The following is a 27,087-nucleotide window of genomic DNA, read 5'->3' on the forward strand; positions in this document are numbered from 1 at the left end:
GCTACGTACGAAGCATTGAGAACGCAAATGGATTATTTCCAATACGTAACAAACTTTTAGATGTCATAAAAGAACGTCGTCTTCCCATTTCGACAGCCAGTGTTTCGAAAATTTCCCGAACCATTGCGGAAGCTTAACCAGTTAGCTGTTCCTCGCGGGGAATTTTCTGTCGCTAATAAAATTACAAAGTAAAACGGTCGTTTCGTTGCAACTTAATTCTACTGTCAATTATAACAGCTACACGTACTCTACGTTCGACCAGTATACTCGTCATCGTTTACTTCCCGCGACGCATTTTAAGTACACGCCTTTCAAAGTTTTCCAAGAGATTTCAACAGCTGACTGATTAAAAAGAAAATGTTGTCGAGAGGTAATTTTCCACTCAACACGCGCCACTTTGGCGTCTTCCATCGCCAACGATCCGCAAGATGTCGAATAAATTAACTGCGCGTTCAATTTTTCCCATCGAATCAGCTCGTGATCAGCCTGGAAATTTGTTAGCGTTAATTTGTCGACCACGATATCCTCGAGACAACGCAACGCGCTGCGACATTGTTTAGAGATAAAAACGAACAGCAAGAGAAACGCCGACAATGGCTCGTTCGCGTCAAGGTTTATCGGCGCAGTTGATAGTTGAGGCTGGTCCGGGTTCGCGATCGCCGCTATCCCAGGGTATTTCGAAAATTCGCTATCAGTGACGCGACAAACGCGATAAGCCCGAAAACCGCCAGCGTAGCCTGCATGGTCAGGCAGTAAATCTTCGATGCATCCCGCGTCCAACGAGACGTTTGATTTGTTCGTATCGGTGCGCGTGATTCTCGGGCAAACGGAAGCTGTTACGAAGGATCGGAGGGTTTTGTCGATCGTCTGTCTTCGATAGCGAGATCCTTTAACGCGCGGACTATCGACACCAAGTCCCGTAATCGGTCGTTCCGGACCCGGTTGCTAGGCTCCCCGTTCTCGTAGCGCTTTTTTCGAGAAATTTATAGCAGCAGAGATCGATAGTTTCTTATGCAATTTTCCGATAAATCATAAATACGAACAAACCAAAAGATAAGATAAATAAACAATGTATACGTTGCACAGTTCTGGCGCAACATGGTCTTACTTTGGGGCGCAATATCTCGACATCGGTACCGCTGGGCTTCCTCAAATTTTAGCTACGTGTACACCGTGTCCTTCTTTACGAGTAGCTAAAATTTGAAGCAATATCTCCTAGCTCAGTTTCTCGGAGAACGAGGTGAAGAGAATCTGAAGATATTCGTGTGTTCTTCGCGACAGAAGTGCACGTCTTAAGGTACTTGCAGCGTAGACTCGTCAGTTATAACTGGGCAACTGGGTATGAACGAAAAGTCGAAATTACGTAGTTTCCTATATCCGACGAGTAAGGTTCGTTCTTTGAGTCGTTCGTTCTGAATTCCTCGCCACTTCGCTACACCGTCAAAGGGATAGAACTGTAGCGGCACGCGAGCAGGACAAATTCAAATCCTGTTGTTGTTTTGTTTCGGAGTATCATGAGTTTCATGAGTATCAAATCAATTTTATAGACAATATATTTATCTTAAATAAATTGCTCACAAACAGTAGTCTGTATTTCGTGATATCTGATGAGATCCTATCCTCTACAGAACGTAATATCCGCCTGGTAATTTGAAATCCTGGAAAAGGTGTATCGATGTAACAATCATAGAATAATTTTACGATTCTAATTCCGCGATATTCCACTTGAGAGAATGGAAAAATACGTGCTAGTTAGTCAAACGTAACTGATTAATTACGAATTACAAAACACAGATGTTGTTCCGGGGGAGTAAATCAGGGACGACAGTTCTCCTTTGGGAGAACAAGCATCTTGATAGACGTTACGCAGATGCTTTGAAAAGCCTGCGGTAACCAGTCACGCGTCGACTCGCATCCACGAAAGATACGACCTCATTTCGCCGCCGGAAGTCCGCTGCGGAACGTTCGAAGAACCGCAGCAGCAGCAACAGCGAGCAAGCAAGCAACAATGAGAATTACTTTCCACCACATACCCCCGGTTCTAATATTAAATTTTCCAGAAGCCCGCTTATAAACGACCATTTGATAATACCGCCACGCCAAAGATCCATCGTGGTTCGTCAATTCTACGCCTGATTCTCTGAATATATAATCATCGAAAACAGATATCGCGTGAAACATTTTAGAATCACGCGCGAACTTGTTGGATAATTTTTTCCTCAAGCTTTCCTAATCTTTCATCGTTAATCCCTCAATTTCTTTAATCGATATATATCTCGATACGTTTAACACACACATACACATATACTCGGTTCTTCCACACACCGTTAACAAACAAAATTCAATCGCTCGTTAAAAATATCGATAGAAAGTTCCCTTTAAAATATACTCTCTCCAAGAGACGACTGAAATCTCCCTCGTTTCGTTATCTTTTTGCTAATTCTTCTTCGATGCTATAATATTTGCTATTCTTCTTCGATGTTTTAAAATTTATTAATCGGAAAACGCTATCAAAATTATTTCTATTATTCCACTGTTCTACCAATTTCTGTTATTCTTAAGCTCGTCTGAAGCTTCGTTGTCCAAAAGAAATTCCTACAATTCCTTCTATTCCATTGTTTCGTATAATCACCTCTTAGTATTCGAAAAGAGAGACAGAGAGAGATACATATTACATATGAAAAATAAATGTTTCGAAAGCAATCTCCATGTATTGTATTGTTCGCCGTTCAAACTTGCGAGTGGCATAACAAACGACTCTGTTTCTAGCTATAGCAGTTTATCGAATGAAATACGACGAGAGAAAGAGCGAGAGAGAGAGAGAGAGAGATTCTGTCGCAGGTAGTGAAAAGCCTCATTCCGGTGTTGTTCGTTGCACGGTGAACGATCTGAAATTCGTATTAAACGACCGTGATAATTGTCTGTTCGCGGGAGACAGGTGGGTTAAAATTACGGGAGTACGCTCGAGACGAACGTAAACGCGCAGAGCCAATGACAAACTAGTTCCACTAATGAGAAGGAGATAGCTCGGCGTCTGACTTTTCTAATTATTACCCGCCGCGTATTTGCGCTTGTTGAGACTGAACCCTGGGAAAACTCGAACGGCGGATGCTTCTGAATGAAGCGAAAACACGCTTAATTTACAATATCGTGAATTATTTCGATATTCCAATTGAACAATGCGTTCGCAGTTGGAATTGGCGAGACTTTTCCTCCGTTTTGCACGCACGATACGATCTTTTGCCACGCTGTTTCTTCTTTCTTTCCACGAGCTAATTTACTTTCTATACGCGGCCGCTTTTACACTCGTACGAACTACGATAAATGGAAATGAAAATCGCTCTTTCATAAGCTTAAACGAATTATCGTGGAGAAAGTGATAACAACAAGATGTTTCGTATTATATTTATGGGACTGAAAATTCGCGGTTCTGCGCGAACAGTAGTAATCATCGAACGATTATATCAATTATACACGGTACGTGGAAATAATCGTTACACGGCAGCGTTAAAAGTCTCTGAATTTGGTAGGTACGTGGTTAACTTGTAATTTCGATAATTATAGCACAAAGGGGGAATAATATGTCCTTTCTCTGTGGTAGCTGTCGGGGCCTCGATCCACGAAGAAATTTCCAATTTAATTAAAGCTAATCAAATCGATTTTTATGGAATTTTAACGTCGAATCCAATCACGAGAAGTCAAGAGACAGAAAAATAGAAAAAAGGGAACTACGGTATTCAGACGTTGCCATCCATTAAGATGCAATGGCACTTCCGGTGTAGGTCGAGGGTCGCCTCGAAACGACATAATTCCAATGCAAACAAGTGTCGAGGGGAATAATCGAATTCTCTTTAATTAGCGACGGTAGTAGTCTCGGGGACGATGAGCTTCTTTTGAAAAACACACGGAAAAGTTTTAAGCTTGCGAATTGAGAGAGACGTAAGAGACGTAGAAACGCGAAGTAACCATAGAATAACTACGCATGGGTAAAATAACTTTGAGATCCACGTAAACCACGTGTCCATTTCCCTTGTTTCAGGTGTCGTAGAATGCAGCGATACGAAGCGCGGTGCTCGTCCGCGACGAGGCGATGAGAAGGCTGAATGGAGGCCGAGGAAGCCTCAGAGCCCCCTGGGGCTCCGACCAATGTTCCCTCGTCAGAGTACAGCGAGATGAACCGTAGTGGCGCACCACAGCCAATCTAAACTGTCACCTGTTTCAATTACTCTTGCAATCTGCACCAAGAACCACGATTAAGGACACGACAAATAAATAAATACCATCGTCGACCAACGAAACACGAGAAAAACTGTAACATTCTCTTCGGTTCGCTGTTTGAAGAAGTATCCTGAAGAATTGATATACCTGAACACGAGATATAAACCAACGCAATTAGCCTAGGCAATTCTAAAGACGTACTTCATCGGTGACACGGCCTCTCTTTGTTTCCTATCTAGACGCACAAGTTGCTTCAAATCGACAGAATTGTGTTTAGTAGAAACGTAGACATCGCGGAGAAGGTCCATTGAAAGAACACCGTGCAACGAAAGATTAATTACCGATCGTTTGACTAACTATAAACGGGAAGAATTATTGCAAGAGAATGGCTGCACCAGTGATAGAGAAGAAGCGGTTTTTCTGCCGCGAATGGGCGTTCATCAAACTGTCCCATTACTTGGAACAGAGGCCAACCTCGAAGACGTGTGGCGTTTTGGTCATTGGTGGCTCAGGAAGTGGAAAGACCGCGCTCAGTGCAGAATTAGCCTGGCCATCGGCTGGTGCCAATGCTAGACATCAGAGATTCTTAAACAAGAGATTGTTAGCCAGGCACTTTTGTCAGGCTAGAAGCGAGGCTTCGTTGTCACCAGCTCAATTCGTGAGGTCTCTGGTTGCTCAGCTTCTGCAACCTGGTTCGGACGAGATTCATAGGTCAGTGACTGTTATACAGAGATTCGTAACTTAATCTTAAAATACTATACTTATATTATACGCTAGAATTACGCTTCGATCAGGTGAAAATTATCTCAGTTATACAGATAAGTAAAGGTAGAATTTACATGGTTGGAAAATATATTCCACAATTTCCATTAATTCCAAACAATGAGTCTAATATTACTATATTAAAACGATGATTTTTACAAATGATTTTCTTTGAACATTCCGCAGAGTGTCTTCGAGCTCACCGATACCAGGCAGCGCGACGACAACCAGCAATGCCACCACAGTGCCATTGACATCGAGGGAAATGGTAGCAGAAGCCTACGCGGAGAAGCTTCGAACCGATCCAGAGATACAAGCTGCTTTGCAACCGGATGTCCTCGACAGAGATCCCGATGACGCTTTAAAGAAAGCACTGCTGTTCCCTCTATTGGAGTTAGAGCCACCAAAATGTTGTCTGTTCCTATTAGTCGACTCGATCGACGAGAGACAGACTCTGGATTTTCCTCAAACTGGCACCAGAGACTCGAGAAGGGAGAATGATAACGTCAGTAGGACGATCGCTGAATTATTGGGTAATCATCATCACCTATTCCCTCAATGGCTACTTCTGGTTTGTACTGCTCGACGTCAGAGCAGACCCCTCTCACGAATGTTCAGCGGCTTCCGGAAGATCCCTTTAGACGATCTAAGGAAGCCCTTGGTGATGAGAGACATCCAACAGTATATCCTGGCACGGTTGGATCAAGAAGAGGCGATCAGGTGTGTATTTGTTGATATCGCATCGACACCCGTATTTGTTGAAATTATTGGAACTTTTGATTGGTCTTTTCAATACCAAACTTCCATAGTCGTTTGTAGCGTATAAACTGATAACTAAAAGCCAACACCTGTAATTACAGTCGCTAAATACGAGTTAATTTTCATTCATCCAGGCAGCACATCACGCCCGACACAGCCGATATGCTGAACCAGCTGCACATCAAGAGCAACGGCTGTTTCCTCTATATAGAAAAAGTTCTCGACGGAGTAGCAGAGAACTTCATCGTTCTACGCGAGGTTCGCGAGATACCATGCACCTTGAACGGTCTCTACCTATGGCTGTGTCAAAGGCTCTTCAGTCGAAAGCAATTTGTCAAAGTCCAACCTCTATTGAACGTGATCTTAGCCGCAAAACTACCCATCACCCAGGAGATACTCTACAAATGCGTGAAAACTGCGTGCACCAACATCACCATAGAAGACTTCAATCGACGTCTCCACCTTCTACGCAGAGTCATCTCTGTTTCTCGTGCAGGGGCGTTGATGTTATTCCATCATAGCTTCGCAGAATGGTTGCTGGACGTGAAACACTGCACGCAGAAGTATTTGTGCTCCGCTGTGGAAGGTCACGCGATGCTGGCCGCTTATTACACCCTTCGCGGACCGGAATTGAACGCCGATGAGATCTGCGTGCTTGGACAACACCTGCAACGGTCCATAACGAACGTCGCTACCACAAATTGTAACCTGGACGTGCACACGCTTCAAGTACTCTGGATGATAGGCAGCGGAGCACCGATAGAAGATTGCTACCTGGACAGCTCAGAGTGCATCCTCTGGCCCAGGCAGGAAGTGAAGCTGTTGAAACTGTTGATCGATGCGGGTGCCAAGCCCTCGGAAAAGGTCGTCGAGGACGATACCAGCAAGGATGCTGTCTCTTCTAGTCAAGTAATTAATTTCGAAAGCTTGCGTTTATTGGGAAACTGAAATTTTAAAAGCGAATACTTGTTGCTGTTCTCTTTGAGTAAATTGATCTGTCGATTAAACTTAGACTCTAGCAATTAAGAGAATGAAGATGTTTATCTGACAAGGAGCGGACAACGATTTGAAATTATTAATTTTGTTAAACGACAGTTTTAGGATAAGTAGTAAGCTTCTTCTTATTTATATGTCATAGACAAAAGCAATTCGCGATTGCGCAAGGACTAAAGCTAAAAATAGAATTCGTATAACTGTAATGTTTGTTACAGGTCTCGCAAGACGTAAGCCCTATGGATGAATCTCCCAGCGAGCCATTAACGGAACTGCTCGGCGAAAGCGGGGACATCAATCAAGCTGATTCTTGCGGACAAACAGTGCTGCACACGCTTGCTGCAGACGGTAATGCATCTCTGCTGGAGTTGGCTCTGACGACATGTCCTCAGGTAAGGATCAACCTCTCCCATTTTTAAAAAGCTGCGTCTTGATTTATACCAACAATGCGTTTTTCACACGCCGAACGAAGAATTATAAATTTACAGAAAAATATTTACAAAAGAAAAATTTTCTTAATGTTCTGTACAGTCTAAACCATAGTATGTACAATTTTAGAACACACAAATGGATTTTCTATGGAAATTTTAATTACACTGTGGATATTTACGCATTTGTGGTAATTTCAATGTAAAAATGTACAAATATGCAAAGATACGAGCATAAAATAAAATAATCATTATGATATATAGTGGGTGAAAGAAATCTTTGTCCGTTTAGTAACATTCGCATAATAATATGAAATTGGATAAGCATTTTATAATATATAATTAATAATTAATCATGTTTGACAATTATATTCACTTCCCTAACGTATGTATACTAGCATTTATACCGTAATAATTGTAAGTGGACATCATAAAGAACAGTATTTAAGGGAAACCAAGCTTACAATGTAATAAGGAAGAAGCATAAACGAATCATAAAGCATTAACCGCAACTGTACCGGTTTACGATCTTCCCTTATTAGTTGCAGCAATTATCATAAATACAACGCTTGTCAAAAGTTCCTAACTACGGTGTAATCTCATTATATTGTTGAAATAACGACTTTCTGAAAATAAAGAGGAAAGATACACAATTTGTACCTGGGCTCGTAAAATACAATTTTTATTAACATATTATATGAACCAAAATTGGTATATAGTTTGGAAAATTTCGACAGTCACTCTGTAGAAAAGTAGATTCACATAAATTAAAACCCTTTATACCGGTGTTTCCCTACACTTTTTGGGTTGCGATACTTTTTTATGATAATGAGATTATCGCCCTCCTCCTACACAAGAGAGTATTTAATAAGATAAATAAAATAAATTTTCAGGTATATAATTTTTTAATTTATATTTATAATTAGTGCTAGAATCTTTAAATAAATACGTAATAAAAAGTAATAACCACAGGCTTCTATATAAAAATTTTTTTAATAAAACTTACCAACTCAATATGTATTTAATTAATAGAGTAAAAATAATAAAAAACATTTCCCAGCTACGAAAAAATCGCAAATCCGAAAATTCCACAGATTAGCAAACCGTGTTTAATACCATGTTACATGTTGCATATTTTCTAATCACGCAGGCAAAACTGGAAGCCACCGATCGTCACGGTCAAACACCCTTAAATCTGGCAGCGAGACACGGTTATGCAGACGTAGTACGAGTTTTGCTGGCTTCAGGGGCCTGTGCGGATCACGCTGACTGCGACGGATGGACAGCCCTGAGAGCTGCTGCCTGGGGTGGACATACTGAGGTAATCGTTAAAACAAAACAACAGAACTCGAGACATCGAATCATCTATCCTTAACAATGTCATCATCATCCTTCCATACAGTCAAAAATATAGTCGTTGTTGATACACGTTTAACAGACGAAATAACATTTGATTGCAGCACGTGTTAACAGTCAAACAATACACAGTAACAGTCGATTAATATATCTGAATATCTTAATGAGGATTGCAAGTATTGAAGTATGATAATAAAAGGGGCAAGTCAGTGGAGGAATATAAACGGTGAAATAAAAATATAGGTAGTCGAAATGCTGCTGGAGCACGGGGCAATGGTGGATTGCGCCGATTGGGATCAACGAACCGCGCTCAGAGCAGCCGCATGGGGTGGCCACGAGGACATCGTTAAAGCGCTTCTGCAGCACGGCGCCGACGTCAACAGAACCGATGACGAGGGTAGAACCGCCTTAATTGCCGCTGCCTACATGGGTCACAGCGAGATCGTCGAACACCTTCTAGACTTCGGCGCGGAGATCGATCACGCTGATAACGACGGAAGGACTGCCCTCAGCGTAGCTGCCCTATGTGTACCCTCCAATCATGGCTATGCAAAAGTTAGTTTCCGTTCCCCTCGTTTTCACGGCTGTCGAAAGATAAAGAAAGACAATGATGTTATGGGACAAGCAAGAACGAAATACTTGCAAGATCTATCGTTGCACAAAACACTGCTGGAACACGAATATTGTTTCTTTTCATACGTACTAACAACGAAATTTTAGTTTGTTTGATATCATTCCATTATCGTATCACACTATTGTTCTTTGTTTCTTTTTTTTTTTTTTTTTTAGTATTGTATAAGGTAGTTAAAGTTTAAGAAGATCGTAAATGCAATCTGATTAATCGATTGATTTTATGCAGACACTAGCTGACATTAGAAATCCTTAATCATTTTAGTGCTGATGTCTTTAAGCTGGCTGCATTCGAATTTTTATGTTCAATTCCATCCCCCGCGAACTGAAAGACTTTTAACGTTTTATGATGATCTTTATACACTATATATATATATATATAGGGTGATAAAAAGAGAGATCTAAAATTCCTATTAAGAGATCCTAGTAACGCTCAGCACTAAAATGCACAAGTAACAGTCAGTTGAAGCATGAAAATTAAAAATTACGCGAAGTTATTTATTTGTGAGATCTCGGTATACGTATATAAACGAATATATGATCTTGTGTCACAGGTGGTTACGATCCTCTTGGAGAGAGGAGCTGCAGTCGATCACCAGGATAAGGATGGCATGACACCATTGTTAGTGGCCGCGTTCGAGGGACACAAAGACGTTTGCGAGTTGTTATTGGAATACGAGGCAGATGTGGATCATTGCGATGCTACGGGGCGCACACCTTTGTGGGCAGCTGCCAGCATGGGTCATGGATCAGTGGTCTCTCTTCTCTTATTCTGGGGATGTTACGTTGACAGCATTGATAACGAGGGCAGGACCGTTTTGAGCGTTGCTGCTGCCCAAGGCGGCACTGATGTGGTGAAACAATTATTGAACAGAGGTATAAAATACCTTCCCTTTCCTCCCGATTACTTTTATCTTAATTCAGTATTAAGTCCTGTGAATTATTTTTGGAGATAACTTGCAACATGAATCTTCGATATTTTAGGCTTGGACGAGCAACACAGGGACAATTCAGGATGGACGCCATTACATTATGCGGCATTCGAGGGGCATATCGATGTTTGCGAAGCATTACTGGAAGCTGGAGCCAAAATTGACGAAACTGACAACGATGGGAAAGGCGCTCTGATGCTAGCCGCGCAAGAAGGACACGCTGCGTTACTTGAGAGACTCTTGGAACAACATAGAGCACCGATCGATCAACACGCTCACGATGGAAAGACGGCTCTAAGGTAATTTAGTAATAACGATGCCTTAGCTAAATCCTCTATCTGTTTCACTTTATAAAATATCTTCATGGTGTCAATTGCAGACTCGCAGCTTTGGAGGGGCATTATGACACCGTCAGGGTACTATTGAGTCACAATGCAGACGTTAATGCGAAAGATGCCGATGGAAGAAGCACTCTTTATATCCTTGCTCTGGAGAACAGACTGGCGATGGCGCGATTCTTGCTGGAGCATGCGCGAGCTGACGTGGAAAGTAGAGACTCAGAAGTAAGTATAAGAATTCTTGTATCTCTTTAGTTGCTTTGTATATGTTTGTAAATTTAATGTGATTTTCCAGGGTCGAACACCTTTGCATGTGAGTGCTTGGCAAGGACACGTCGAAATGGTAGCTTTGTTGCTAACAGAAGGCAGTGCGAGCGTAAACGCCTGTGACAATGAGAAAAGAACTCCTTTACACTCTGCTGCCTGGCAGGGTCACGCAGCCATTGTCAGGCTGCTTCTAGAACATGGAGCAACCCCTGATCATACTTGCAACCAAGGCGCAACAGCTCTGGGTACTGATAATGACCGAAGTTTGATCAGTAACATGACTTTTTTCTCACATACTTGACTATCACCATTGTTGTATTTATATAAGAAAGTAATTAAACTGATCAACATTCATTAGGTATCGCCGCACAAGAGGGTCATGAGCACTGCGTACGAGCACTCTTAAATCACGGTGCTGATCCCAGTCATTCCGATCATTGTGGCCGAAACGCTATCAAGGTTGCTGCCAAAAGTGGCCATGACACTGTGGTCAGGCTACTCGAGGAACACTCGGCTAATCAACGAAGTCTGAGGCCCGGTATCAACGGAGGTTCGTCTATTTCTCATAATTCTCCAATACGTAATTTTTCGTCATGTCCATAATTATGTATATTATTTATTACGTTATTACAATGCATATATAATGCAGGTGAAAGTAGTAGCGCTACTTCGGTGACATCAAACTCCACAGCTGAAACGAAACCATCGTCTGCAATCTTGAATCCTCTGTCGACGCAATACAGTCCAGCAGAGTCACCTGATTCGACGAAAAGAAGAAGCTGCGTGTCCTTAGGCAACAATTCCAGCAACAGCAAATCCAGCAGCAACTTGACTGGTAGCACAAAGAGCGATCAAGGGAAATTCAACCAGAACTCGGTGGTGAATCAGGTAATAAAAGTAGGTAACAATTGTTGTTTCTAATGCTTTCCCGATTAACTCTTTTGTGTAACTTAAGGAGCCAGTTCGAGCTCTCCGATACCACTTCCAATCGGCTCTCATCCGTCACGTTCCATCATCTCTTTCTGGCTGCATGTTTTGTTTATTCTGTTTTCATGCACCCGTGTACAGATCGTTATTTATACAATGCCACTCTTCGTACGAAGATTTTGTTTAAATGCAATCTACTAACTCTCTCGAACAACCTGATGCACATTTAAAACGTACATTCGATTGATTTTTATGCAAACGTTAGAGGCCAACTCGATCTATACACGCTACGAATTTGATTCCTATGGGGAACCACGCGTTATCTGACTGCTATAATTTTAGACACCATTATCTTTCACGCAACAACTGCAACAATGCTCGAGGGGAGCGAAGAGTCGTCCGCTCAGCAAACTTTTGTCACCTCTGAAAAGCGAACCGCAGAGTCCTATCTACGCGTCGCCGCCTCATTCGCCGTTAAGCGACAGCCTGATACCCTACTCGCCGACGAATACGAGTCCACCTAGTGCCCAGACCGCTGCAAACGTGATACAGAGTCAGCTCGGAGTATCGTTGTTGACTGGAAACCAGAATATACCGTACAAAGCGCAGATCGGAGGATACAATCACACGTCAGCCATTTACGAACCGATCAACATAAAAACAGAGATCATCGATAAAAACGACATTAGCAAACCGTTTGAATTAACAAACGAAATGTTAGGTTTAAGCGTGACGAAGGACAAGAAAAATGGTCTTGACGAGAAAAGAAACTCGGCCGATACTCATTTCACTAGGGACACTCATATGAGGATAATATTGGGAAACAGTGGCGCTGGTGTTGGCAGAAGCGTGAAACATACCTCTGACCATACACCTGCCAGGTAAGATTGCGTTTCAATAATATAATAAAAATGTTAAAGAAACTCCCTCCACATTGCGTCCTAAATATAAACCACTAATAATGGTTAATTGGTTGTGAATTGTTTCTAAAACATATTGGAGCGACTTTTCTAATAGACTATATTAGAGATTAAGCATAAAAGACACTTTTTGAAAGAATTGATTTTTTTATTACAGTGCAAGCAATGCAAAACCAAAGCGCAATGGCTTGGTTTCCAACCCAGCCATGAGATTAGTAGCAGGTGTTAGAAATGGAATTGAAAATGCAACTAATAGAAATAAGCCTATCACAACACGAGTTAATGGATTTCAGTGGAAGGCCGAGGCACGAAAGGAAACACCTTTGTAGGGACAGGTATTGACACAGTTTCACTTTTGAGGGTCATAAAAAATGTCTATGATACAAATACAACGTATTTTGAATGATTGTAAAAGACAATAAATCACCAAACACTTAAAGAAACGTTTGATTCGTATGAAATTGTACAAATGTTTACAGCATTGTATTTAATTGTATTTTTCTTTACAATGCACTGCATAATTCCATTATGCTTTACAAATATACATACTTACAATTGCCATTCAATCGTACACTTTAGTATTAGAATTTAAATATTTTCATCCCTTGAAGTTTTCGTTTAATTCAGTTTTAATTTGAAAATTATTGAATGATAAATTTTTAAGTTTCCTTCTTCTCTTTTTTTTCTTTTTTCTCTTTTTTTTGTTTAATATTACAGTACTTGAATGACATACATACATACATATATATATATATATATATATATTCAATTTATAAGAAAATAGAAGTAGCTGATCCTTATGCACTGTAATTACAGTGTTCAGTTTTGGAAGTGGTATCAGTAGATTTTTGTATTCCTTTTCTACTAAATCGTAACTTATAAATATTTTGCATGATCAGAAATAACTATACATATATAACATTAGATTTTACAATAAGATTAGAAATTTAGCAAAACATGAAATTTAAAGAGTTTTAATGTTTTAATCTTTTCAGAATAACCATCTCACTAATCTACGTTTAAGTGTGTCGTGTCGAGTTTATTATTTATGTAATAATTAACAATAAAGCAAAAAAACAAAGACAAAGGACTAATCAAAACCTTAATTTTTTGTGATGTAGGTTGTGTTGTCAGAAACACCTCAGCAGGACGCCGGAATCCGTTATTGCGGCTGGCGAATCGTAATCACCAAAAAGCGGAAGTCAATAAACAAATTCTTCTCTTTTTATTTGAGCAAAATCAAATTACCTCGTATGAAAAAGTAAACGAAAAAGAATATGATTTATAAGAATTGCTGTTGAATAAAAAAGAAAGAAGATGAAAATTGCGTAATACAAAAAAAAACCAAATATTAAACAGTATAGAGAAATATGTAGATCTAGATATGTAAACTTTACGAAACATGACTTTGTATAAATGTAACGTTAATAAAATTCTTTACTGATCTCACTAATACTTCATATAAACGAAAGAAATAAAAAATGAATTAATTATTGAAATCTTTAAGGATTAATAGTCATGACTTTGATGGGAGAGGACGATATAATATGAGATTTTTTTTCTTCAGAAGACTGGGTGCAAATGAAATGCATAATGTGATGTGGATTATGCAGAATTGTAAAGATATGTATAAATTATATTGAGCGATTTAAGAAAAAATATATCATTATAATACGAACTCAGTTACAAATACGTAAAATTATGGCCTGAAAATTAATAAAAACGTGTGTAAATACACATTCTTCATGTACTGTGCACGATCATATTTATTATATTGTAATAGATGCAAAATAAATAAAAAATAAAATATCAATATTAGTCACTTATTTATTTATATGATAAGGCTATTTTTTCAACAAACTAATTTGAAACAGAATCATTTAGAGTATAGTTGTAAGATAAAAGTACAACTATCTCTTATATTGTATTATGATTGTAAAAGGGTCATAAATATATCTCTGTCATAAGATATCTTTCTCAAGGTAATGTTCCCTATTTTTAAGTAGTGCTTCATCCATATCCTCAACACTTTAGATAAAACAGTAAGTTTCATAAAAAGTTATTTTTTCTGAAAATTCTATAACAAAGAAAAAATTTTCTTGTATCATTACATTAGATAAGAATCCTTATCTCTTATACATACAAAATTCTCTCTGATTTTGCGTTATTAATATTTATGTAAAAAAATAATTTAATAGTTTTTAATACAAAATACAAGTTCCTCTATACTAAATCACGATAATTTAGTGACAAATATTGGTAAATTGATACATAATGAATATATTAAAAGAAGTACTGAGACAGAAGATAATATTATGGACAGTTATTGGTGTATGTGCTGGAATTTCATTAGGACTCATTCTTAAAACTTTTACTCTTCAACCATGGACCAAACGAAATGTAATGTATCTAAAGTTTCCTGGAGAACTATTCATGAGAATTGTAAATTGTTTAATATTGCCTCTTATAACATCCAGTATAGTGAGTGCTACTTGCAACTTGAAAAAATCAGGTAAGTATAAAGCAACTTACATTGTCATCACTGTTAAACAAGAATTTCTTATTACAAATCTTAAAATTCTAAAATGCATAGGTCGCATTGGAACAATGGCATTATATTACTATACAACGACAACATCACTTGGAATAATATTAAGTGTTATACTAGTTCAAACAATAAGACCTGGTGATTTACTTAAAGATAAAAACATCATAACACAAAATGCAACCAGATATTCAATAACAGTGGACACAATTTTAGATCTATTTCGGTAGTTCATGTATAATATTAATTTGTTTCTTGTTTTTATTTATTCAATCTATTTTCTTTATTTATATTACAGAAATTTTATCCCAGAAAACATAGTGAGTGCAACCTTATTCCAGGTAATAAAATTTTATAAGTTTCTATCTTTCATCTGCAGCCATTATTATGATCAATTTAATTAAAACAAATTACAACTTAGTACAACAACTTAATTTGAACAACAACAAAAATAAATAAAACACTATTTCAGTATCAAACTGTATTACAAAAGAATGAATCAGGTATGTTATAGCAACATAAGAAAGGAGTAAATTGAGCTTATAAAAGTTAAATTAAAATTTGATTTCTATCTTTTAGTACCAATTGATGAATGGAAAATAGATCATATGAATGTACCAGGAACAGATGTATTAGGATTAGTAGTTTTTAGTTTAGTCTTGGGATTAGCAATTGGAGATATAGGTGCAAAAGGAGAACCTTTAATAAACTTTTTTCTGTCTTTATCAGATGCAATGATGAAGATCATGAGTTGGGCAATAATGTAAAATTATTAAATGCTAAATACAATAAAAAAGAAATTATTAACTTTTATTACATGCAGACATATCCATTTTATACAGGCTAGTACCAATAAGTGCACTATTTCTTATTTCTGCAAAAATTCTTGAAGTAGAAGACTTTAACAGTTTAATAAAAAGGCTTGGAATTTATATTTTAACTGTCTTTAGTGGTTTGCTTATACAAGGTTTAATATTACTTCCTCTAGTGTATTTTATGTGTACCCGTCAATCTCCATACAACATCATAGTTAAACTTGGACCAGCTTTTGCTACAGCATTTGGTACATCATCAAGGTATTTAAACTAAGACAATATGTTGTTAATTTATTGCGTGTTAATAAAATTATTATATTATATACTTTATATTTATATTTCAGCACAGCTACAGTTCCAGTAACAATATCATGCTTGGAACGCATTGGAATACCTTCTAAAATATCTAATTTTATTGTACCAATTGGAGCCACCATAAATATGGATGGTATAGCATTATATGAAAGCATTGGTGCAATTTTTATAATTCAATTGCATGGATTACAATTTTCATTGTTCAAGATCATAATAATCTGGTTTGTATGAAGATAAACAACCTTCCTATATAAATTTATGAATTGATAAACAACTTTCAGAAACACAATGAAAAATAATAAATAGACTATGAATTTTTATTTGTTGAATTGTGTTTATAAAATTGTGAATTACATTTATAGAAAATCTAAAGGTGCAAACATGTAGAGAATGGATATAATATGTAAAAATATGTGAAATATTTGAAGGTGCTTATTATAATATTTAGGAAGTAAATGAATTCTCTACATAGGTGTAATTCTTTTAACTGCAATTATAAAAATATAAATTTGCATAAAAATCCGTAGTCTAATAATAATACAATAATATTGGAAAATTTACAGTATAACATGTACTTTGTCGTGTATTGGTGCTGCCGGCTTACCTAGTGGTGGTTATGTAATGTTAATAATGGTATTAAATTCCGTGGGAGTTCCAGTAGAAGATGTTTCATTAATTATCGCCATTGATTGGTTCGTGTAAGCATCCAACGATGTATTTATGCGATTTTAAATATTCATTAAAATATTAATAATCACAATTTGTGTTTAGAGACCGTTTTAGAACCACTTTAAACATCATAGCAGATGCATTAGGGGCTGGCATAATAAGTCATCATTATAAAAAAAGTAAACAAAATTCTATACCAGAGGAAATAGGATTATATACTTCCGCGTAATAAGTTGAAATTTTAAGTAAATCAAAAATTATTGAAATATTTGGAATGTAAAAAATAATATTAAACGTTATTAAAAATATACTCATTTGTAAACAAAATAATGTTTGTATACTGTAAATGTAAACTTAAAAGGTCCTCTTATATTTTTCTTCAAGTTTTATAAAGATATTCGATATGTTTTCCCATGATTTAAATCAATTTTTTAAATTTGCATTACATATATAAGTGATAAAGTATTCATCGAAAGAAATTTAAATTTTACGAATTTAAGGATTTTCAGAATTTCACTAGTCTAGTAATCTGTTAGTAATTTGTGTTGACAATGTTGGATAGTTATTTGCAATGATCTTCGTGGTTTCAATTAAGAATATTTTACAACTATGTCTTTTTCAATTTTTTAATATACGATAAGAATTACTAGCTCTAAAAATTACATTTTATCAACGTGAAGTATATTGAATTTAAATGTGCTCTTGCTAACGAGTGATCAAAATCTAGAGGAAACAAGATGAAATCTACTATCAAATAGACAATTACTTTTTCGAATATTAACCTCATTAACCTCAAACAGTTAAATAAATATGTGTACTGTTATTTAAAGAATTATTTATCAGGATTAATAGCTCAATTTAAACATTTTCTACAATAATATAAAGCTATCATCTGAAAATTATAATTCAATAGTAATCAACTATTAACTAAAATCAGTTATACTTTTCCAAATTCGACTGATTGAACAAGGTATAGGCATTCTTAAATGTATCAAAAATCCACTAAAACGAAGACTTTTTGGAACAATGCAAACACAACTATGTACAATATACTCTATGCTAATAAACTAGCGAGCGAACCTAACCTACTTAACATACTGCTGCAGCGATTCCCGTGACATTTTCTAGAAGTGAAAAGTCTATCTATGTGAACATTGCATGTATAGGGAGAGAGATTTCAGAATGGCGACTGTCTTTACTTAGGAGAGTACTTATTCCCGCCCAGAAATTGTATAATTAACGTGTGTCTTTGGAAAGTTCCATGTGATTTTCGTTGCGTATTTACTGAAAATGATAATAGAGAACCCGGATCAATTCAAGGCGTGGCTCACTGCCGTCTTGGAACCACTGTAAGTAGGCCAGCTTGTCCGAGTACAGTCTTAGGTGTATGTGTACGCATTTGATGTAGTAAATGGCCGTACATGTGCTATGCTTTACACCCTATGCAGAATTATATTTACATGTATTATTGTTGCCTGCTTCTGACTGATTGTTGATAAATCATTTCGACTAGCGATCCTCCGTCAAATTTATCGTGTTCTTAATAATAATCAATCAAGTAATGATATGCCCCATTCTCACGACTATATCGTATCTATTTTGCAGCGAACGCATTTCGAATAATTGAACGTAGTTTGTTCAATTATGTTGCATTTTAACCCGCAACACATATTTTATATGTGTTTTATTCAAATATACTAATAAGAACACACTTTTTATTTGCTAATCTTCCCACATAAACAACTTAAGCAATTACTTATTCCATAACAATTTGTTGACAGTAATGCTTATTTAAAACATCGTTTACCCTATGGACAGGGATCAATATTCGAAATACCTTTTTATTTTATATATGATTCTTATTATAAACATCCTAGTAATTATATATTATTACATCTAAAATAGAAGATACTTTAGTTAAAGACATATTTCTAAATATGTTAAAATTTAAATCATACATACATATTGAATTAGATCTTTAATATTACTTAAAATAATTCTTTCATTAATATATAATTAATTAATTGCAAACACGTAACTAACTTCATTTATTCATTTGTAATTTATTGATTTAATAAAGTTTAACCTTTTGTTTTGCATTTTATAACCTGTAAACAGGTTTCTATTGCAACATATCATAACTAACAAAATAAAATTTTACTGCATGGCTTATTACATTATTATGTTCCATAATTATTTACTATATATGCGATATAAGATTTTAAATATAAACTTAGTTGTTACATAATTTTTGTATAATTTAATATATATTAATTTATAATTTTTTATGTATCTATCATATAATAGACATAATTATTTTACAATTATTTATTCCAAAACATTAATATTAATACAATCTTACAGCTGTGATGCAGATCCTGCTGCATTAGCAAAATATGTATATGCTCTCGTTAAGAAGGACAAAACACTGGAAGAGTTGCGAGGTGGAATGGTTGAACAGCTCGATGTATTTTTGCAGCAAGGTATATTCAAACAGTGTTGGAAAATTTATTTTGTATTATGATATCTTTTCTTTACAGAAACAAAAAATTTTGTGGAATTGTTATTTAAAACATTAGAGACTCAAGAATATGTACTTCCGCCTCCAAAAAGTGATCCAGATGGTGGTGGGACACCACCAGGTGTAAATCCACCACCACCAGCATTAACTACAGATAAAGTAACTGAAAGTACAATTGCAATTACTTCTATGAATACAAATCCCCCTGCTCCACTTCAAATGAATGGATCTGCACCTATGGCAATAGGTAAACGTGAAACTAGAAAATCAGACTCTGATAAAGTTGACAAAGAGAAGGAAAAACGTTCTAGGAGTCGGTGAGTTTTTTTTTCAAATTGTTAAAAAATCTTACAAGTTGTGTGTAATACAATTTTTTGGAGTATGATCTATACATATTTCAGAAGTGGTCGGATGAGGTCCCGAACAAGGTCACGTTCGCGCTCATGGGAGAGAGATAGACGTAGATCAAGAAGCAGGGAACATATTCGTCGTGATCGAGAACGCGACAGGAGTCGGCCATGGAGAAACGAATCGCCACCAAATACACGACGACATGACAGAAGGTCTATACAAAATTTATTTCAACTAATAAGATATTTGAATTCTTTTTTTACAATATTTAATTTATTTTATAGACGGAGCAGAAGTCGTAGCACATCACCAATACGACCAAGAATACGAGATGGTCCTGATAATCGTGATCATAGAGCGCGATTTAGAAATAGATCTCCGACACCACTTCGATCTAGATCCCGATCAAGATCATTAGATCGTAAAAAGATAGATCGCACCGAAAGAATGGAAGTGGATAGAACAGAAAGAATTGACGGAAGTCCTGGTGGAGGTACTCCAACACAGGATAGCAATCATGGTGATGTAGACATGAGGTTGTCGACTACTAGTCAATCAATTCAAAGCGTTGTTGCCGTCGCTTCTAGTGTTCCAAATAACCAACCAGGTTTTCAAGCCAAGAGGAGGTGCAGGGATTTTGATGGTTTGTATTTATCATCAAGAGATTTCAAAGAAGAATGTAGGGAATTTTGTGTAATAAATAATTAATATTCACAGAAAAAGGTTACTGTATGAGAGGTGATCTTTGTCCCTATGATCATGGTACAGATCCTGTTGTATTAGAAGATGTAGCTCTAAGTCGCGTTCTGACCTTTGGCCCACATAGTGCTCAAGCACCAGGAACAGTACCTGTAACAGCAGTACCAGAACCACCCCCAGGACCTAATGGAAATGCTCCACCACAACACCTCCCTCTCGCAAGTTTACCTCCTCCACATTTAAGGAATCAACATCATTCTGATATGGGTAAGTATTTTTTATTCATATATAAAATGTTAATACATAGTAGTAATAACGGTGTAATGTGAATCTTGATAGATGCTTTTGCGGAATACAATCCAGATGCACCAAGTATGGAGCCGCGAATGCCATGGGGTAGACATCCTCAACCTGGACCTGGAATTTATGGGAGGGGTCGACGGGAACTGATCAGTGTGCCAGTAATTCCACATACAAACTCGTCTGATATATCACATACTCAAACAAATCCGTTAAAACGTAAACAAGCATTCGATTTTAATCGTCTTGGACCAAAACAACGAGTGGTACATAATCCTGCTAATTGTTCTCTGGAATTAAAAAAAGTTCCGCGTAGCCTGAACAACATAACCCAGTTGAATAATCATTTTTCAAAATTTGGTAAAATTGTAAATATCCAAGTTAATTTCGGGGGAGATCCTGAGGGAGCGCTGGTTACCTTCCAGCTACCAGCTGAAGCAAAGGCTGCATACAGAAGCACGGAGGCTGTGTTGAATAATAGATTTATCAAAGTTTTTTGGCATAACAATGTTAACAACAATGCAGCTGGTGGTGCTATTGAAAACGTACCACCAGGTATGTACTATTCATATTTTTTCCCATACATTGACTTGTTCACCAATTATTTTTTTATAAAAAAATTCCATATTTAATACAATGCTCCATTTCATTCAGGATGCCGTCCCTCTGTCAAAGAACGATTAGGTGCTGCTGTAACTGCGCCAGCAAAAACTGAAGAAAATGAATATATTCCCACTCGTCGTTCAACCGAAGAACAAGTCTCACAGACTTTGGTTCCAACTTCGCCAAAAACCACCACTGTTCCTACGCGAGAAGACAAGGTTCTTGCAATAAAAAAGACACAAGAAATATTAGCCGCTAAGGAAACGTTAAAGAAAAAACAGGAAGAGAAACGTAAAGAGGCATTAAAATTAACTGCTGATTTGCGTAAAAGAAAACAAGAATTATTAGATAAGCATTTAATAGAAATTCGAGCTTTGATTGACAAAGCTGAAAAGAATCCAGAACAAAAAGATGCAATTATGGCAACAATCAAAACGATGCAACAATCTATTGATAATTTACGTAAAGATTTGGCTGCAAACGGCCAAATTGGTGGTAACAAAACGCAAATCAAATCTAGAGAACAAACCCAAAAAGAGATCTTAGACGCAGAATTAGATTTAATGACCGCGCAACAGGAAGGACAAGATGCTGGAGAATTGCAAAAGAGATTAAATGAATTGCGAGCACAAGCTGCTGCATTAGGTTTAAATGCAGGGCCAACTGCTGGTCGAGGTACAAGATCTAGTAGAGTTATACGAGGTAGTCATGCATTATCATATAGGGGACGCGGCAGAGGAAGCTTTGCCCATGTTTCAGTAGATCATAGACCTACAAGTCTTCTAGTCTCTGGTTACGAAACCGAAGAAAAGGCTGAAGTTTTAGCACATTTTCAAGTAGGATTTCATTTCTATTTCTTCGTACATACGTATGTTTCTACTTTTGTCTGATCATATAAATGAAAATCTGTATTATTCGTATTTCAGCAATTTGGAGAAATAGTGAATCAAATAGTAGATGACGCAACGCCTTCGATTGTAATCAATTTCAAATCAAGAAAAGAAGCTGAGATAGCTTTAGTAAAAGGACGCACATTTCAGGATAGATTATTGTCTATAACTTGGGTCTCTGGACATCACCTACATCGTGGCGGTGGTGGTACAAATGCAAATGCATCTGTACAACTTTCTTCACGTTCTGAGCAAGCACCACCACCCACCGATGAGGATATTGACTTAGAAGTGAGTCATTAAAATTTCAGATTACGATGTAATTTCTAAAAACGCAATTACCTGTATTTTATTTTATTTTTATTAAAATCTCCTAATTGTTTTCTAACATACAAATAAATAATAAAAATTGCGAAATATTTTGTTCATCTTTTTCATGGTACAAACCTGTATTTGTGTAACAGGGTAACGCTGAGGCATTACTTCTCGAAGAAAACGAAGAAGAAGAAGACGAAGATGGTGAGTCGCGAAGCTGGCGGCGATAGCAGCGTCAGCGTTATTCGTGACAAAAACTTGGTACCAACTACAATGACTGTGTGATGATCTGGGCGAATCAATATATGCTCAGCACTTGCGCCATTGCTGCACTATCGTTTAATGCGTCAAATGCCATGATTTACATGAAAAAATCAGGTTATGAGCTCATACACGTTATTATGAGTGTTACACTATTTGTTAATATTATTAAATATATACACATGCGCATTATAACGGTATTATAAAAACATGTGCCGTGTCAAATTGCGCATAGTGAAATAGAAAACAGATATACAAGTTTCCAACAACAAAAAAATTAACCAAATTTATCCCATTATTTGTAGAATAAAATCGCTATGTTTTGTATGGGAAACATCTTATTCTGAATTCAAAGTCCTTTTTCTTTGTGTGTAGAATTGTGACTTGTCTCTTGTTATTTCTTTCGAGATAATCTATAATAAACAAGTAACCAGACTTTTAGATGTAGGTAGATACTTATAATTTTCAGAAATTTTACAATCGAAAGTGAGGAAACTATATTTATAACTTGTAAGATACAAATACAATTTATTATATAATTATTACATAAGATTTAGCGTACAACGCTTTTAAGTAGTGTAATTGGTTTTTCTTTTTTACTTTCACTTAATGTACTATTTAAAATTGTTCCTGTAATGATGTACAGTGTAATGTATAATTGTCATGATTTCCTTTTATCAAATGTCAATGAAGCTAAGTTGATTAGAACTGAAAAAAAACTTATTCATGCATAATTTTACACTAGTTGTTTCAATATATACTGAAAAAATAATATATAATTGTTATATACAAATTTTTTAAATTAGTTTCCAAGGTAAGTATTAAATTTCGCAATAAATAAAGTTCATATACACCCTGCGTGAAATTTAAAGAAAAAGAATCACAGACTATGTTTCAAAGCCTTTGGCATTTCGTTATACATATAAATAAACTTATTTGATACATTTTGAAAACAATTTTGAGTAAAATCCTACCCAATATTTTGTTAAACGTTTTCTTTAAACACTTTCAAATTACATTATGTAAATAATTTTCATACGATTTTTATATATTAAAATTTAAGATCTTAATCTACTTAAGCCTTTTTTATTTCTTAACTCCATGTTTGAATACTACTTGTTAAGGCATCCTTTTCTATAATGAACGTGATCATTAAATAAACAGATTAATTACATTTTTAAGTATTCTAGTAATACGTACCGAAATACCTTACAATATTTTACTACTATAAAAAGTAATATAGTATATATTTTCAATGTTTCGCTATTATGTAAGTACATTAACAAACATAAGAGAAGAAAGGAAAGAATGTTCTTATTAAAAAGCTTATATACTAGGAAGTACACAAAAAATACATATAATCAAAGGAAATTTACATAAACAACAAATAGTATATACATGCAATTTTACATGGAATGCAAAGTAACAAACAAAATTATTCAAATTAATCACATAACGTATTTTACATTATGGAGACAACCAACTAGCTAATAAACTACCTAACAGCAATTGTGCAACTGGTAGTACAGACAATGGTAAATTTACTGCAGGACCATGGGCTGAACCATGATAAGCACCACGTAAAACCCAGCTTCCAAGACCAACTGATTTGTGAGTACTTGTAAAAAGTGCAGCTAGCAAGATATTCCGAGGTAACCACCGAGAGCACAAAATCCAACACAAGCAGCTAACAAATAGTTGTCCCACGCAAGCTTGAACATAAAAGGATACTAATAACACAATGAAGTAACAAAAAACATACAATATCTTGTATTTAAGTCAAATTAATAGTACTTTGACTGATGAAGATGGTGTGCATACATGCACTAACATTATTACAACAATTATTGCCGTTAATGTTCATCTGGTTACATAGATGTAAATTTTAATAGAAACTTACCAAGTAATACGCATAATAACACATCAGTAGCTTGCAAAGATGATGCGTCTACCAACACAGCATCACAAAACCAATGATATGCTGTAGCTAATAATAGTCCTTGAGAAAACCAAGGTGACTTAATTTTGAAACAAACATCATACTTTAAGATCACAATTTGAATTGCAATACCAATAATTAATGGTACAATTGTACTATAAATGGTTTCCTTTACATTCACACCAACTAAGGGAGGTGTAGATGCCCCTAACTAAAAGTATTAAAATTCTTATAAAATGAAAAACATATACCAATTTAAGTTTTAATAATGAATAAATACCACAAAGTATAATAATATAGGAGATATAAATAATCCTCCAAAATGAGATACTAAAGTAATCACAATGCTTGTTGACAAATCTGCTTGTGCCAATTGACACAAAACAAAACTTGTATTAAATGGAGGTGGCATACAGTAAAGTACCTAAAAACCAAAAAAATTAAAATAGATTACTATAAAGTATCTGTATTAGACTAGAGTATTTATACAATTATTGAAAATATTTTGATTTTCATTTATTTACTTCCATTCCTTTCAATAACCACACATTGACATTGGCATAAGTCAATAAACATACTCCAACTCTCATCAGAAAGGGCATTAAAATATATATGAAAGTCATTGTAAATATTAAGAGAGAACCATTGCTTAATGTTAAATAAAGTGTTTTTGGATCACATAATAGGCCTGCTTCTAAGTACGTTAAAGGAACAGCAAAATATCGAATAATAATATTTCCATTCAGAACACCTGAATTACAAACATACAACATAAGAATAGTAAGACATAAAATATATAATTTACAAATTTAATTGTTTGAGAATTAATACCATTTGTTTTACCAAAATGTGGCTTAAGTGAGGCAAGCATCATACATAAAAGCATTGATAGAAAATATCCATATCTATATAAAAGTTCATTCTGCCTTTTCTTTGGTTGAACATCCTGTACATAATCTGTTCGCATTTTCACTTAATTTTATATGTGCCTGTAATAATTTAAATAGTTTAATATGAATTTATTTCAAAAAGCTTGTTTACCATAGTAATAATGGAAGAAAATGCAATGTGATTTATACAATAAAAGTGTCGATAACAATAAAGGGGATTCAAACCATTTTTGTAAAAATTAGAGTACATCTGCCTACGAGCAAGTTCAGCCAGTGTAGCATATTTTTTCTGGATCTTCTTTGAGAAAATTTCATGCACTTTCTCTCTTAAAAGATTTTGTGCGTGCATATTTGTACAAAATACTATATGTACTATAGTCCTATTTAAACATGCTTGAAATATTATAATTAAATAAAGCAAGCCTTATTTGCTATAATACTATATCAGATCTATTTGATATAGTATTTATACATTCACTTCTTATAAATTATTCTGTGGTATATTTTACCACTAAAAATCTCTATAAAGTACGTATTTTAATTACTACAGTATAAAATTAGGCAAATATAAATTAAAGTATAAATGCATCTAAATTGAAGCAATATGTAAATTTATAATTAATCTTTTATACTATGCACAAAACTTGTCATTCATCTTTTAACATTTTTTGTGATTTTTATATTGCACGAAATAATAATATTTTGTGCTAATTAAACTCGTATCAAAATATAATTATGTATTTACACGTTATCGTGTTGATAGTTGTTTAAACTCAAAAATTGTACATGAAAGAACAAAAAATTATTACATGACCATAACAAATAAATTCGAAGTTTCGATTCATTAGAACTCGTTAAAATTTTTCTAAAATACTTCAAACATTAATAACGGACAGTTTCATGTAACGTTTAGTTAATTAAAATATTTATTATCTCTAATGGTCAATTCTTCAAGTAACAACAGTAACAAGTAATACAATGCTTCTTACTGCATCGTATCAAAATACCAATGTCTATAGCATCAAAATGTATCGAGAAAACCTGTTTTCGTTTTCTTACGCATGCGTAATTGAAAACAAACATTTCCAACTTTATTATCATCTTTATCAAAATTCAGTTCTTATTAGAAATGTCATAAAGTATCATCAAAATTTACGCTGCTTGCAATATTAACAAAGTTGTATTAACAAAACGCTTGTTTATAAGGATAATTCGAATATAATAAAAAAGTATGTGTTGTTATTCAAATTGTTACAATAATACAAAATGTTAGTATGAAAGTCTTTATTTTTTGTAATAAATTAAAAGCAGAAAAACGCAATAATTAGTAATTTACATTTACAAAATTATTATACTTGGAATGAATATAACGATAAATAAACAAACGATATTAATTATTCATTCATTAATTATTTATTATAATAATAATAATAATACAATAATA

At 35.4% G+C, this 27,087-nt stretch overlaps 4 protein-coding genes across 14 annotated transcripts in view; 3 read left to right on the plus strand and 1 right to left on the minus strand.

The window, feature by feature from the left end:
* Window positions 1–14,345, plus strand: part of LOC117241793 (ankyrin repeat domain-containing protein 50) — a 216,515-nt gene extending 202,170 nt beyond the window's left edge. For 2 of the 6 annotated variants that reach the window (XM_033507911.1, XM_033507913.1), the window contains 15 exons: window positions 4,040–4,929; window positions 5,167–5,700; window positions 5,874–6,648; window positions 6,951–7,124; window positions 8,311–8,481; window positions 8,760–9,071; window positions 9,701–10,022; window positions 10,131–10,377; window positions 10,458–10,641; window positions 10,712–10,928; window positions 11,042–11,233; window positions 11,333–11,580; window positions 11,953–12,491; window positions 12,688–12,865; window positions 13,652–14,345. In XM_033507911.1, coding sequence (XP_033363802.1) covers window positions 4,604–4,929; window positions 5,167–5,700; window positions 5,874–6,648; window positions 6,951–7,124; window positions 8,311–8,481; window positions 8,760–9,071; window positions 9,701–10,022; window positions 10,131–10,377; window positions 10,458–10,641; window positions 10,712–10,928; window positions 11,042–11,233; window positions 11,333–11,580; window positions 11,953–12,491; window positions 12,688–12,859 — 4,413 coding nt within the window. In that variant the 5' untranslated portion in view covers window positions 4,040–4,603 and the 3' untranslated portion in view covers window positions 12,860–12,865; window positions 13,652–14,345. The remainder of the gene's footprint in view (window positions 1–4,039; window positions 4,930–5,166; window positions 5,701–5,873; window positions 6,649–6,950; window positions 7,125–8,310; window positions 8,482–8,759; window positions 9,072–9,700; window positions 10,023–10,130; window positions 10,378–10,457; window positions 10,642–10,711; window positions 10,929–11,041; window positions 11,234–11,332; window positions 11,581–11,952; window positions 12,492–12,687; window positions 12,866–13,651) is intronic. The other 4 variants (XM_033507914.1, XM_033507915.1, XM_033507916.1 and 1 more) reach the window with 4 other exon arrangements.
* Window positions 14,346–14,620: 275 nt separating this feature from the next.
* Window positions 14,621–17,186, plus strand: LOC117241798 (excitatory amino acid transporter 3-like). Of its 3 annotated transcripts, XM_033507934.1 has the most exons (10): window positions 14,823–14,930; window positions 15,008–15,042; window positions 15,124–15,301; window positions 15,374–15,416; window positions 15,548–15,578; window positions 15,655–15,838; window positions 15,918–16,151; window positions 16,235–16,426; window positions 16,769–16,903; window positions 16,977–17,110. In XM_033507934.1, the coding sequence occupies exons 3-10, from the start codon at window positions 15,138–15,140 to the stop codon at window positions 17,101–17,103; spliced, it is 1,110 nt and encodes a 369-aa protein (XP_033363825.1). In that variant the 5' UTR covers window positions 14,823–14,930; window positions 15,008–15,042; window positions 15,124–15,137; the 3' UTR covers window positions 17,104–17,110. The 3 variants fall into 3 exon arrangements, with proteins under 3 accessions (XP_033363824.1, XP_033363826.1, XP_033363825.1); XM_033507933.1 differs by having other exon boundaries at window positions 14,621–15,042; window positions 16,977–17,186; XM_033507935.1 differs by lacking the exon at window positions 16,977–17,110 and having other exon boundaries at window positions 14,621–15,042; window positions 16,568–16,811.
* An 810-nt stretch (window positions 17,187–17,996) lies between these two features.
* On the plus strand, window positions 17,997–23,141 carry LOC117241796 (RNA-binding protein 26). 2 transcript variants are annotated; one of them, XM_033507924.1, is made up of 10 exons: window positions 17,997–18,223; window positions 19,239–19,357; window positions 19,415–19,712; window positions 19,800–19,958; window positions 20,031–20,389; window positions 20,464–20,712; window positions 20,785–21,300; window positions 21,400–22,184; window positions 22,275–22,529; window positions 22,703–23,141. In XM_033507924.1, exons 1-10 carry the CDS (start codon window positions 18,165–18,167, stop codon window positions 22,781–22,783), a joined length of 2,880 nt encoding a protein of 959 aa, XP_033363815.1. In that variant the 5' UTR covers window positions 17,997–18,164; the 3' UTR covers window positions 22,784–23,141. The 2 variants fall into 2 exon arrangements, with proteins under 2 accessions (XP_033363815.1, XP_033363814.1); XM_033507923.1 differs by having other exon boundaries at window positions 17,998–18,223; window positions 19,797–19,958.
* A 743-nt stretch (window positions 23,142–23,884) lies between these two features.
* LOC117241799 (sodium/bile acid cotransporter 7-like) lies at window positions 23,885–26,731 on the minus strand. Of its 3 annotated transcripts, none has more exons than XM_033507937.1 (6): window positions 25,869–26,014; window positions 25,585–25,742; window positions 25,278–25,504; window positions 25,034–25,177; window positions 24,715–24,964; window positions 23,885–24,526 (listed from the first exon to the last, which is right to left on the minus strand). In XM_033507937.1, exons 2-6 carry the CDS (start codon window positions 25,718–25,720, stop codon window positions 24,282–24,284), a joined length of 1,002 nt encoding a protein of 333 aa, XP_033363828.1. In that variant the 5' UTR covers window positions 25,721–25,742; window positions 25,869–26,014; the 3' UTR covers window positions 23,885–24,281. The 3 variants fall into 3 exon arrangements, with proteins under 3 accessions (XP_033363828.1, XP_033363830.1, XP_033363829.1); XM_033507939.1 differs by lacking the exon at window positions 25,869–26,014 and adding an exon at window positions 26,633–26,731 and having other exon boundaries at window positions 24,282–24,526; XM_033507938.1 differs by lacking the exon at window positions 25,869–26,014 and adding an exon at window positions 26,389–26,714 and having other exon boundaries at window positions 24,282–24,526.
* Between the last annotated feature and the right edge of the window lie 356 nt (window positions 26,732–27,087).

The sequence above is a fragment of the Bombus vosnesenskii genome, unplaced genomic scaffold (genome assembly GCF_011952255.1).
Source record: "Bombus vosnesenskii isolate JDL3184/JDL3185 unplaced genomic scaffold, Bvos_JDL3184-5_v1.1 scf7180000016261, whole genome shotgun sequence".
Taxonomy (NCBI): Eukaryota; Metazoa; Arthropoda; class Insecta; order Hymenoptera; family Apidae; genus Bombus; species Bombus vosnesenskii.